Source organism: Lissotriton helveticus, chromosome 3_1 (genome assembly GCF_964261635.1).
Source record: "Lissotriton helveticus chromosome 3_1, aLisHel1.1, whole genome shotgun sequence".
Taxonomy (NCBI): domain Eukaryota; kingdom Metazoa; phylum Chordata; class Amphibia; order Caudata; family Salamandridae; genus Lissotriton; species Lissotriton helveticus.
Genome location: NC_136061.1, coordinates 431,842,078 through 431,856,731, shown reverse-complemented (window position 1 = coordinate 431,856,731; position 14,654 = coordinate 431,842,078). Strand labels below are relative to the sequence as shown.

The 14,654-nt window shown below is 42.6% G+C and overlaps 1 protein-coding gene across 1 annotated transcript in view; it reads right to left on the bottom strand.

The window, feature by feature from the left end:
• The window catches only part of PARD3B (par-3 family cell polarity regulator beta), a 2,182,026-nt gene that overhangs the window by 1,220,590 nt on the left and 946,782 nt on the right, over positions 1-14,654 (bottom strand). The window contains exon 10 of the mRNA XM_078680290.1: positions 9,873-10,001. Within this exon, the coding sequence (XP_078536416.1) occupies positions 9,873-10,001 (129 nt within the window). The remainder of the gene's footprint in view (positions 1-9,872; positions 10,002-14,654) is intronic.

The following is a 14,654-nucleotide window of genomic DNA, read 5'->3' as shown; positions in this document are numbered from 1 at the left end:
TTGTGGCGTTTCCTTGGTCTGATCACCATTCTACAACAAGCGCTGACTCGGGCTCCTCTCATTAGCTACCATCCGGCCATGCTCCATGGCAGCTTTGAAATTCGAACATAGACCATGTCTGTGCAGCTGCTGCGATATAATCCAGATGGTAAAATGCCTTCCTGTAGCCATTTTAACTTTAATTTGAGGGACACAAACTATCCATGTGCAAATTGTAATTTCTCTTGCGCCTATTCGTGGTAAAACAATATCCACTAGGACCTTTGGTTTGCCGAGCTCTCATGGCAGCCCATTGGTCTAACTGTGCCCTATTAAACACTAGATTCAAATTAAGCACACATTTGAGATGTTTGACTATTTGAATTCTCATTGCCCTGATATCTGTTTTTTAGCTGAGACATGGGCAGACAAATTTTAAGACCCAGATTTTGTAGATGCTCTACCGGCAGGGTATGTAAGTTATAGACTAGATAGATTAGGCAAATCAGGGGCGGTCTGACAGTAATTTATGAAGATAACATTGACATTAAATGTGTACCCTTAGCAATCACAGACGCTGAAGCTCTTACTTTTAACTGTATAATAGACTACCATTAAAGGTTTTATGGGTTACTGATTTATCGGCAGCTTGGCCCTAGACTTAAATTTTTGGAAGCTATTGGTGAAAATAGTATTCATTATGGTAATTACACAATGTTGGGAGATCTAAACTTTCATTTAGAGGATGTAAGTAACAGACGCAAGAATATTAATTGACAACACGGCTAACTTTGGCCTCCATCTATTGGTAAAAGCCAAACTCATTGTGCAGGCCACACTTTGAATTAAATGTTTTCAAATGTTTCTGCTTTATCGATTAAGAGTATTATTCCGGTCACATGGTCTGATCATTTGATGATTAAGTTCATCAACCCATTTTCTTCTCCCCATACAGAATGAGATGGGTAGAGGTGAAGATAAAAGGGTTCAAGCCTGGAACAAGATGGATAATACAGAGCTAGCATCCATCTTGAATTAATCTCTTCCAATAATGACCGGAGAAGTGAATGTAATGGAGGAAAACTTTCATCCTGGACCGAAGGTTGGAGCCAATAAACTGGCTCCTGCTGAAATGGTTAAAAACCATATATCATGCCCCACAGCCGGATGGTACTCTTTCAAACTTAAGGAACTCAAAAGAGCCTGCAGGAGACAGAAGAAAATCTGGAGGATAAGTTATTCTCCAGAAGAGAAAGCAAAATATAGGAGGCTTTTATCAGCCTGTAAAGTAGAAATAAAAATCGAAAAAACTTTTTTTATGGACAAAGTCAAAACAGCAAGTAACGCCTCAAAGGAATTATTTTGAACAGTGCAGATGCTCTCTCATCCTCTGGACGCTATTAACGTCATTTCAAAGCAAGGTTTCTACAACAATTGAGCGCATTTAAAAAAAACTAAGTAGAAGCGGTATATAAAGTTTTTTAGGACAGAAACGGGGATGTGTCAATTCAGCTTCTGAAGTCCCTGACACAAGTAAGAATATATCTTCTCTGAGTGTTTTTCCATTACTTTCAAAGGAGGAGGTGGTCCAGCTAATTTCACCGATGAAGTCTTTCATTAGCTGGATACTACCGTAGCTCCTCCTCTTACAGTTCTACTAAATAAGATAATAGATGTGGGCAACTTTCCTGACAAAAGGAAAAAAAGCATCTATTCTCCCTTTGATGAAAAAATCCACTTTTGATTCAGCAGAAGAGAAGAATTACCGCCCTATCTCAAGACTTTCAGTTCCAGCAACATTTTTGGAAAGGCACATGAATGTGGCTCTTTCTAATTTCCTTGAGGATGATGGGATTCTCGATAGAACCCAATCGGCTTCAGGAAATCAAATAGTATGGATTCTGCTCTGTTGGTGGCAACAGAGGAGATTTGTGGAATCCTGGATAGTGGAGGGAAAGGCTGGGGTGGTCCTTTTGGACCTATCCGTGGCCTTTGACACAGTGAGTCCTCTAGTCCTGATCTGATGATTAATAGTGTTTGGGATTGAAGGACCTGCCCTTAAGCATAAGGCATCTTTTCTTAGTAACAGAAAACAGTCAGTCACTTTTGGAGATTTCAGTTCTAGCCCCTTTTCTTTGCTGTGTTTGGTCCTGCGAGGGTCCACGTTAAACCCCACACTGTACAAAATCAATTTGGTGCCTTTGACTGTACTGATTAGATCTTTTGGCTTCAGTACATTATCTTACGCGGAGGACACGCAAATTGTGGTCTCTATCTACTTAAATGTAGATGAGGTAGCCAGTAGATTTATTAACTGTATGGTGGCTATTTTTAATGGAATGGAAAGCCAATGTTTGAAATTGAACTCCGAGAAGACGGAGGTTCTTCTCTTTGGATCAGACTTGTCGTTCTGGAACCCTTCTTGGTGGCCCTCTATGTTCGGTCCTCTACCCTCACCAGTCACCAAAGTCAAAAATCTTGGTGTGATTTTCATTCCAAATTAACATTTAACATTTAAAGATCAGATAAATCAATTGATTTCTCCGTTTCTATATTTCAAAAACGTTAACTAAAGTTTTACCATTCATTTTCACAGATCTTCAGACAACAGTGGTGGTCTCTTTGGTATTATCTTGGATAGACTACTGTAACACCGTCTATCTGGGTATTCAACAAAGACTGTTGAAAAAGTTACAGAGGCTGCAATATGCTGCAGTGAAGCTCCTGACAAATCTTAGTAAATATGAATCTACGAGCAAAGGGCTAAAAGAGCTTAACTATTTGCCAATTAAGAACAGAGTTGCTTTTGAAGTGCTCTGCCTGCCTCATAAAGCCCTGCATGGAATAGGCCCAGATTATCTAAAGGACACAATGTTATGGTACACACCCAGTAGATATCTGGGATCAGCTTCTGCTAAGACATTGCTAGTACCCAAGAAACGTACAGCTTCTTGGGGTGGCAGCAACTTTGTACATACTACTGCCTTGTTATGGAATAAAATGCCTTTGCATCTTAGGTCCCAGCTAAACCTGATGAGTTTAAAAAAAACAAAAAAACAACTGCTAAAAACGTGGCTATTCTCATGCTGAAGCCTTGATTTTGTTATTGTTGTCATTTATAACATACTATAGCCGCTAACGCCAAGACTCCTTCAGGAATTCGTTGCGCTTTATAAATATTAATCTAATCTAACAAAAATAAAAAAAATCTGCATTATAAAAAAAACTTAATGAATTAATTGTTAGATTTAACAAACCAGGACCAGTGTTAGAAATACAGTTTAAACAACAGAATTATATTAATCTATTAATGCATAATAATGCTGCTTAATACAGAGCAGAGCCTTTCCTGCTCAGCAGGCTCGCTATTTTTAACTTGTCTTCTGTCGTTGTTTTTACGGATGAGAGCAGTAACAAGCATTAGCAAAGTCTATAAGTCTAGCCTTTGGGACTATTGACTTTGCCAATGATTTCAGTCATGTGGCACAGCATCCTCAATACTGTGCTGCATGGGGGGAAGAACTAAAAGAAAAAAGCTTTTGAAGCATTGGCTGTCACATTGTATGTATGCACATGACGAATGCGTGAGCCTACAGCATGAAGCAGCCATTTTATTTTCTGTGTTGTTACTGATCCGAGTTGAATCTATCTATATCCAAGAAGGAAAACAACGGATAAGTAATATGGGGCCCGAGGGGTAGAAGCAACATGGGGCGTGTGTGGAGAGTGGGTTTTTAACAGTAGGGGCTCATGGAGGGAGGGCGGTGGGGCGGGGGAGGGTATAGGATGGGGGTAGTAAACTCCGGCTCACGGCCAACCGGAGTAATGTAAACAAATAAATAAATAAAACAAATTTCATTGAGTGTGTTGAAACGCATTTGGCGTTTCAGCGCACGCAACGAAATTTGTGAAATGAAGAAATAACATTGAACATAAATGCATGTGACAAAAACATATACACTCTGGTAGCTGAAAGGCACCTGCATATGTCAGACAAATTCATATCCTTTATATGGTGTGAGATGGCCCTACGCACACTAGTTGGTCATTCCAAGGAACATGTGAATCCACAATTCTGTTTACAATGCTTTCGTTTAGGGTTTTATTACGAACTTTCATTCTCGTAGGTTTTGGTACAGATCACTTCTCCACCTAAAGCATTCACTTCATCTAATGCTCTGGTTATGGCACTCTATGAGTGTGTCTGGTTTGATATAGCATTCTGCAGTCAGCTCCAAAGCTACAGCTCTCACTGCACTGGAACTACAGATGAATAGCTGAAGACCCTCTCTTACTGTAGAATCTTCTATCAAGATTCAGAAGACAGCCTCTTTATAATGCTCAGGATAACTGAATTCTCGAGGACACAGAAAACTCTGCTTTAGAACTATTCACAACACTCTTTATAGTATTAAGAGACACTTAAAACACTCTAATGTTTGGAATAAAAGGATAACATATGAAACACCATAAAAACCCATAGAACTACTAAATGGTGCCCTTGTTACACCATGAAAACACTGGCCTCCAATGAAAGTGAATAACTGTGCACAAACAGTAACTCAAAGGCCTGCATTGATAGCTATTTGTATTCTAGGAACTAATTTCTGTCTTCTAAGGGTTAATATTTCAAGCAATAACATGGCAGTGTTATAAACGGGGTATGATTTGTCAATTCAATATTACTCATGTTTTAGACCAATGCAGACTGGGACATTCAAACATGTGAATTCCCGTTCACACACCAATCTCTGTAGCGAGTCCTGCACTTGCAGAGGCAGTTTACCATCTACACACACGAAAGCTGCTACATACAAAAATTAGGCTGGACTCTCTATTCTGCCTGGAGGCTTTTGGATCTGACTTGCAATTTATAAACGGGTGCCTTGGCGTGCGCTGCACTTGATGATAGCAGACCTCACATCCATGTAAAAGGATAGGGCGTATTTGCATATATGTAAATCGACATGGTGACCTTCCCACCTCTGTCCTGCCGGTTACACACCGATATGTGTGCTGTGTACCACACTTGAGGAAGTAACTGGAACGCTACCTATATGAAGGATTTGGGCTGTGACCCTTGTGTATTAGACATTGTGGTGAAATTCGAACCTGAGACCTGCAGCTTACACACCGATCTCTGTGGGCCGCGGTGCACTTATGGAGCTGACCGGCTACACCCGTGAAAGAATCTGGCTGGGCTCTATATGTGTGAGTCAATGTGGAGACAATCGGCTCTGTGACCGCTAGGTTACACCCCACTCTCAGTGGTGTGTGTTGCACTGGGAGGGCCGGACTGGGCACACAAACCGGCCCTGGGAAACTGCTCAGCCTGCCCCCCCCCCCCCAGGGGTGAGGGGGAGTGGCAGCCGAGCAGTTAGCGAGGGCCGGTTTCGGACGATTTTGTTAGCGGGGGGCAATATTACTGAACCCTGGTAACAAAAACGGCCTCCCAGGGGCCCAAAACCGACCCCCACCCTAGCGGCCTACCGGGGAAACGCCCGGTGCCCGCTATGACCAGTCCAGCCCTGGCACTGGGGTGTAGACTGGTCAGTAAGATTTGTGGAGCAATGAACTTCAGATTTCTTAACAATCACGCTAGGATATCTTATGAAAATACATTATATGAGAAGCAGGGGATGAAGGGGGCTTAAGGGGCAATGTGTTTTGCTAGGTGTGCTTAAAATGCAATATTTTTCAAAGTAACTAACATTGTTTAAGACCTTCAAAACAGAGACGAGAGAGCGAGTGTGTGTGTATTTTTGTTGTCTGTGTGTGTATGTGAAAATCCCAGGTAAATCTCGACACAAGCCTGACCAAGCCCAACTAAAAGAACTTGTACCCAACTATTTACTACAAAATCATTTTGGGGGGAGGGGGTGTAATACACCAAACACCCCCCTGAAGCCACACCCCTGCCCTGTTGTTGCACGTTCAGTTCCTACCCATATGAAAGCATGGCACTGGATGCAGTGCAATGCTGAGCAACAGCTGCGGCATCAGTCTATCCACATAGCGGTGGCACAATCGCATTACTATGCCTATTTTAAAAATCCTGTCAAGCCACAATTTATGGCATTCCATGGCCTTTGCTTCATTTTTATGAAAATTAAATATATTCACGGTCCGCTCTATAAATCAGAGATGATATAGCTACGGTGACAAAGACATTGAGTTATGCGCGGAACGGCACATGCACAAAAGTCACAGCCCAGGAACAGCCAATGAATCTTTCTCCATGCATAGCACTGGCTCTATCACAGTGGGCTTCGCACTGGGGGATGGGCACCCCCCTTCCCTCCCCCTGCCCCCCTCCCAGGGTGCCTGAATTGATCTCAAGGGGGTTGTGCCTCTGAACAAGAGGTGCATTTATTATGCTGTAGGTAACAGAGACAAACATCATGCTCAAAACAGAGCTGTGTTTTTAGTGAAAGAAAACAGACTGACAGTGAGCCTCTCGGTAATGGGACATCAGTAGCATCTTTTGTCACTCCTATCCTGGCTGGAATTAGGCGTCAAAGTAGGGCGGGGAGCGGTGATGGAGGGCTCCAAACAACCCTCAAAGGCCGGTTCTCCAATTCTGATAAAGGATCACACTGTGGATAATTTTACACTTTTAGGGGTCTAGACTATGATTAGCATGTTGGCAATCATATATTTCACACATTTTTAAAAAGTGATATCAGAACCTAACAACAATGTTGTTTCTATTTTTAAATATTCTCAGAGCGGTCAATACTATAGAATATTTATGATAAAAGAAGTTTGTCATTCTGGGCAACCCAGATGACTTTTTTTCCACAAGGAGGGTGGGTGTCGCAACATCAAGAAGTTTGAAGATTATTGCTCCATTAATAGCTTTTCACAATTACTCCTGTGCGGACACAATGCCAAAGGGTAACTCTTCAAATGAATGGGTAGCAGGGCACTAGTTCTAAAATAAGAAGTAGTGGAACTAACCAGGTTAGGCAGTATGCAAGTGACATCTTGATGCGCAACATCACAGTAAGTGACATCAAAATCCATGACCTTAAAGGAAGTGACATCACAAGAAGTTAAATCAGTTCTTAACACTTCTATCATGACTACAATTGAAAACATTATGACATTTAACAAATTAGATTTTGTGACTGGGTTATGCCAAAAGAGTGATGCAAAACCGACACAAAATGTGGGTCTCAATTTATACTTTTTTTTTCAAACTCTGTCACACAGAGGTTGGCAACAAGGAGAAACATAACAGGAAATCTAATCTGCTTAATTAGTTGTATATCTTACAGGGCTAAGGCACCTGCTGCAGAGATCTTTGTGTGTCCAGTAAATCCCAGAGTATAATAATAATGGTAAGATAACTTTGGAGGGTAACACATTTGCTGGAGAGGCCTGCGTTTTCTCTAGTCTCAGTTTTGACTCAAAGTAGTGTAGAGGGTTAATGTGTCTCCTGCAAAGCACATCATCTAATGTGCAGATGACAGATTTTTATTTTATGTGGCTAGGTGAATTGCTGCTTTTAACATTGAGTTCATTTTGTTACTAGCAGTTCATAAATTGTAATCCTTGTAATATAACATATAAAGCTATGAAGGACATGTAACTCCTACACCTTGTAACCCTCACTGTCTAATGTAAAACATCTTTTACATGGATTTACATATTTAAAGGATTTATTGTCAATGTATAATGCGTACATGTGATGTAAAGCACCCCGATACCCTGCAATAGGAAGAGCAGTGGTACAGAAGAAATAAAACAAAATAGTGGTATTTAAATTATTATTTGTGTAAACACTGGAGCAGGCGAACACATCTGAAGTTCTTACAGAACATCCATATCTCTTATATACAGGAACTGAACAACATAAAAAGCAAGCCTCTCTTAAGTATTTGTGAAGTGATAACAACAAGTTGTGATCCTTTGTTTTCCCCTCCACTGCATTTGCATCTAGATGTGAGCCACAGACAGCTCCCAGCCAGGATACTCAAAGAAAAGGAGGCCTGATGGTCCCTTAAATTTGGTCTTTGTTATGGGCCCTGCTGGAGTCTGAAATATGAACACCCCTTGTGGCCTGTACATTGCTGCTCTAAATGAAAGCAGACATGGTGTAAGTGCTGCTGAATGTGTCTGAAAATTACACGGGAACAAGTTCAGCATATTTTAGTGGGGCCTACTTCTTTCAGGGTGGACGCCATGTACCCACGTGTACCCCAGACTTGTTCCCTGATGGTTAGCAATCTATAATGCAAGTGCTGCCAGCAGTTCATCCACACCCTACTCTTAAAATCCGGGTAACAAAAAACCTCCCAGAACAATAACGCACACCCACTGTACACTTCCGAACTAGGAGCCAATACCCACCTCTGAAACTAAGCGAATTTTATTAAAAGAACAAGCAGGTTGAGCATAATTGTCTGGATTGCGAATGAGCACTTGGAAAAGCAAGAAGTATACACTACTACGGTACAAACACTCAGGATTCTTGTTGTGATCAAAAATAAAAAGTTATGTAAGTGCAGGATTATATCCAAAAACATATTAAAAGTTTAAGGAAGAGAAGGGAGTCAATCTTTATATTAGAGTGCAAGGGTATTTGGTGACTTGAGGCCAACCAAGCTTGCACAGGCCGTAGCAGTGCTTAATTTGAGCCTGTGGTTTCCGGTGCTCAGCACCAGCACTTAATTTTCAGCACCGGCACTTGTGATAGCTTGCCACAAGGTGGTGCTGTCTGTCTTATTTAGATACGACCACAACAACAGTTAATTATTAATTAAATATACATTAAAAATCTATATTACCTGCCACCCAAGCCATTCTTATAGATTTTGGAGCCTGAATTAGTCCAAATTGTCACACTTGTAGGAGTGTGATGGTTAGTAGTTGTGTTGTTATTATTTTAGGCTGCATGGACTGTGCAATATGTGGTACAGGCTGCAGTGGCCTACTGACGAGAGCCTAGGCACATATTTTGGTTTCCCCACAAATGAAGCACTGGTCCTCACACTCGCAGAACGGCACAGAAAGGAAATAAAGTTTAGTGGTGGCTCGGAAATAGTGATCAATGCAGATGCCGACCTTTACTTTTTCATTCCACCTAGAGGGCCAACCCACTAATAAGTGTCTTTGAGCCCTGAATAATAATAATATTAAAAACAGCAGATCCCAATTTACCAGAGAGTGATGATAAAGGTGCATGCCAGCTAGAGGATACCACCAAGAGCCATGTGCCTGCCAATACCAAAGCAGGTTGTTATAGTGAAGTGGGATCAAGATGAACCCAGAGAGGGAATTCAAAGGCTGCAGGCATTACTTTATGCAGGTAGTTGTTTCCTGAACTAGATAGTTCCTGGACTGGAATCCAGCTGAAACTTTTCTAGACTGCTGTTCCAATTGGGTCTTCTCCTAGTACTGTTTATTCTCTAGCCTGGTGATGTGTTGCACTGATCATCCCCCAAAGGCCCCCCAAAACACTCACGGAGAATAGGACAACATGGAGGGAGAATTTGACTATAAAATACCCGAAAATGGGAAGAACTAGAAGAGGTGCCTAAAACGACTTAATGCACCAGCACTACCAGCGAAAGAAGGCATTTGCGCTCAGCTTGAGCTAAAATATGAACTCAAGCAAATCACAAATTTCACAGAAGCAATTGCATTTGTCACTTAAGTAAACTGTTTTCAAAACTCCACTGACAAATTAAACTTCAATTAATCTGGAGACAAGCTAAATTATGTGAACCATCAACATAAAAATCAATTCTCTTTAGAAAATTACCTTAAATGCATTCTAGAATGCAGCACCGCCCACCTCCCATATCCCTTTAAAACACCGAAGCACACATTCTTTACACAGATCTCACTGTGGCATTCATTCAAACTGCGCGTGCTCTGAACATTACCAGCTCTCGAGGCAGGAAGGCTTCATCTTGCCTGGCTACGACCATGGACACGGTCTCCCCTTGCTTAGTGCTCCGTAGCATGGCGACCAGCTCCTCCTGGGTTTTGCCGGTGATGTCCCTGCCGTTCACCTAATGGGGGAAATTAGAGGAAGTCAGAGTGGGGACTGGAGCTCGCCTACGCAGCGCTACCCTTTCATTAGCGCCAGCACTTCTCCGAGGTCACGCGCTGAGAACACAAATCCCTGCAGACTGACGAACAGGTGAAGCCATGTGCAAAATGGAAGAACACAACATGAAATGCTCAATTATAATCAATTTCACCTCGCGGATAAGCATTTTGCTTAGCATGTTCGCCAGACCTAGCCTGAATTAAATGAATGGGAAATTTAAAATGCAAGTGCGTGTCACGTTTTCCCCTTTTCCTCTTGTCAATAACTAATGTATGCTTTTCGGATGTTGTAGAACTTATATACAAGGGTCTAGGCAAGTTCAACCTCTCACCATCCCTACTGCTTTGTGTGACCCCTCAAGAGTACTGGGGGCCGGCCTTCGCGATGGACAAATGGTTGTTATCGGGGGGGTGACTATAATAGAGCCCTCTACTCGAAGCTTACCCCTCGAAACGTGACGGGCTCCACTAGGACGGCTATCCAGGTGTGGAGACATGCTTCTATGGCGCTTGGGTGGTCTGATAAATTGACTCGTGCCACCCCACTGTACGCGTCTGATAGACTTGGCTCACTCTGGCAGTTGAAGGGGTTTGATAGGTGGGACTTGATCGGTATTAGCAGGATTGATGATGTCTGGACTAAGGGGAGAATGAAGACGTTTGAGGAATTGAAAACCGAGTATGCTCTGAGCGATCGCGAATTTTTTCGCTATGCGCAGGTCCGCCACGCGGTGCTCTCGGTTTTCCCTTCGGGTGTGGAGATTCCGGAGTCGTCCCCGCTTGAGGACAGGGTACTGGACGGTCATGTTCCTGATAGTACGATTTCGCTTATTTATAAAAAATTGATCAACTCCAGGTCTGATCTCCTGTTTCGCCTTAGAGAGCTCTGGATTGGTGATGGGCTGGAGCTGGACGATGAGGACTGGCAGGCGGCGATCTCCTCCCCTAAAGAGGTGGCCATCCAGGCGCGTCTTAGATTTGTGCAACTCAAAATCCTGCATAGAGTGTATGTGACTGGTCCTCGTTTGGTACACATGGGTTTCTCTGTGGATGGTTTGTGTCGGCGTGGATGCGGTCTCCTGGGCACCTTTTTACATATCATCTGGGAGTGCCCCGAGATAGTGCGATTCTGGACCCGTGTGCACGAGGTGATGAGTGAGGTTACGGGGGTGCGATCGGTGCCGGAGGCAGGGGAGATGCTTGCTGAATGTATGGGAACCGAACGATTACTCCGTACCGCAGCTTCGATGGGTGACCTTGGGCAATATGATCGCCAAAAGAGACATTGCGCAACTGTGGGGCGCTCAGGGACCACCCGGGCTTCGGAAATGGAAACAAAACATGGACTGGTGCATGTTCAGGGAAAAGACTGTATATATTTCTCGGGGTACCCCCCGCAAATGGGGGAAGATACGGACTCAGTGGAACATTTACCGTGGCGATATATGTACCCCCCCTCTCCCTGACCCAGATGTTGCACCTCCGTCCCCGTAAACCCAGGGTTCCTCCACTTACTACTGTGTATTGATTACATTTTGTTCCTTCTGCCCCCCCCTGTGAGACTCTTTTTCGATGGAACGAACGCTTATTGGTTGACTTTCCCGCTCACCCACCATGTACTGCAACGTTGTTTATATTGCTGTCTCTCTTTTTCCTTGTTCCTTGCAAGATGTTTGTGTTCATGTTATAAAATTAATAAAAAGTTTCAAAAAAAAAAAAGAGTACTGGGGGCTCTACTGAGCTCCATAAGTAACCTCTGCTTATAGATTTCTTTTTGAAGGGACAAACTAAATAAGTTCCCAATACGATAGTGTACAATGAAAAAGCTGGACTTGAAAGGAGCTGGTGCTACAAATATGGTTCATAACAGAGAATACTTGACACAAACATTTTACTTCACAACCATTCTTTAGAACGTTTCATTTGTAAAAAAAATGTATTATACTTGTCTTCATGGATCTCTAAAATTCAAAGACCCAGATGAACTAAGGCTTTGCGGCGGCAGTAAGTGGTGCAAGGCGACACATAGGTATTTGCCCTTTTGTGCTTGAAAGATTACCTTTTCTCAGAGGGAAAAAAAGCCTTGCATCAAGGACGAATTACTGGGACATTACTTAGGCTGATCAACGCAAACATGTTTTGATTCAAATCCTGAAGATAACCAGACCGAGCTATTGCATAAAAAACGAATGCCTTTTTGAAGAAGGCATTAACAAGGAAAATGTTTTCATGTCTTAAAGAAAATCCCTTCATTGCATGTGTGCTTAAGGTCAGACCACATGTCCAATGCTTTGTTGTGACAGAAAAGTGCCTGATAGCATTTTGTGATTCCCTAATTGCGAATCACAAGGATTCGCAATTTGGGAATCACAAGATGCAATGTATGAAGGTGTATAGTACACCTTTTGCAATTCCTAGGGGTCGCAAATGACCTACCTCATGAATATTATTGAGGTAGGTCACAATTTGCAACACCGTAAGAATCACAAAAATCACAGGATGGTGGCCTGTTGAGATCAGCAGACCACCATGTCCGTGATTGTTTTTCAATAAAGCAATCTTTTTTTTGTAAAGCAGCCCGTTTTCCTTAAAGGAAAACGAGATGCTTTACAAAACGAAAAATGCCTGCTCTTAAAAACGGTTTTACACACATTCACAAAGTGAAGCTTCCCATTTGCGAATGGGTTACTACCTCTTTGAAGTAGGTGGTAAAATGCAAATGTTTTGCGACCGCAATTGCGGTCACAAAACATTCCTACATACCGATGCGATTCGGTATTAGGAAGGGATGCCCTAAACACACCGCTTCCTAATACCGAATCTCAAACCCATTTTGCGATTTGGTAACAGATTACCAAATCGCAAAATTATGTTTGCTGCATCGAAAAAGAAATTTTTGCATTTGCAAATGGGCAGATTCTGCTAATCTGACCATTTGTGAAGGCAAAAATGCTGGATACACCTGCCCCTAAGCTCTTGTTGGACCGCGAAGGGTATTCTCAGAGTGGTGAAAGGCTACTGCCTTTGCCAAGAATTAAGAAGCATGAGCACGGTTGTGACAGCATACAATTTCGTGATCATTAGAAGTTAACATGGCTTCTTATCTGTGTCACTGAAGTGAGGCATACAGGTCATGAAAGTCCAGCTGTTGTATGTTAACTCACCCTTAGCTTACATCAAATTAGTATGTAGAGATTTGCAGTGTGTGTGGGTTGTATGCATGTGATGTGTGTACAGCACCAGAGAGTGAGAGATTAAAGAATTAGTTGCACTCTCCCACTGACAATATTCACAAATGAGCAACTGATTACTCAGACGTTTTTATGGGAAACCATCTGATTCGCATTCAGTATCAGGATATCCAGGTGTCACCTCTGCCTAGTTCTTACTCCTAGAAGGATATCCAAAGACATTGGAGTAGACGCCTAACTCGCTTATCGTGACATGCTTCATCATAGGCGCCTATCCACACACTCGTAAGATGATAATACCAGGGCGAACTCAACCATAGATGGAAATGGGAGTTCTTAGATAAAGCAAGCTGGATAAACAGGGACCCAGAAAGGTGATATAATAAAATACCTCAAAGTAAACCCAAAGGTTTTACTTTATTAACCCCTTCGATGCTTGTGACGGAACGGTTCCGTCATGAGCGCCGTTTGGGCTGTGCTTATGACGGAACTGTTCCGTCACGGCCCGCCTGTTTTTTAGAACCTTCAGCACAGCGCGAAAATTCGCGCCGCGCTGAAGGTGTTAAGAGGGTACCTAGGGTATGGATACAAACTTGAGTTTATTGGGTTCTATTGAATCTTATCACTCAATTATAAACTTTCTTTTTGTGCCAACATGATTCAGCCCTCGTTATGAGCCCATCGGGTCTTGGTCCTTCGTCAGGGCTGTCTCGTCGGTGTCCCTATCCTTCTTTGTGCACGCACACCATGCACACTTGTGAGGCCTAATGCTCTCACCTGTCTTGGTTCCTTGCTTCAGAGGACGTTTACCTCTAATATGTGGTTTGTGCAGGATGGTGATGTCTTGTAGTCACACATTCATCAAAGAACAGGCACCACGAAATTGCCTAGGTCCTGCCTCTGCGACTGCCGCTGGTTCTTTGCCAAATGTGTAACTACAAGCCCGCACCCTCCCGCATGGAACGCATGACCCTTGAAAAAGTCATATTAGTGGACAATGGCCCACATGCATCATTGTGTCTTTTTGCATTTCTTAATTTGCGAAAAATAAGGAATCGCAAATTAAGAAATGCAAAATGATATGCATCAATATTTTCGGTATTCTTGTGGGATTCGGTAAAATTCACATTTTTTACCGAATCCCAAAGAAATACCGATTTCTTATCTTAATTTTCGCAATTCCCATTGATTCCTATGGGCCAAAAGGCCCATAGGAGTCAATGGAAATTGCGAGTGGCACTTAGAAAATTTCATGGGTGCAGGGGGGGGTCCAAAGGACCCCCCCCTGCACCCCTGAAATGTACTTTTCAGCATAAGTTACATACACACATGTCCTAAGGACATGTGTGTGTGTAACTTTACAGTTTAAAAAATGCATTTTTGTGCATATTTAATCAATTTCGCAATTTACCACGAAGTTGA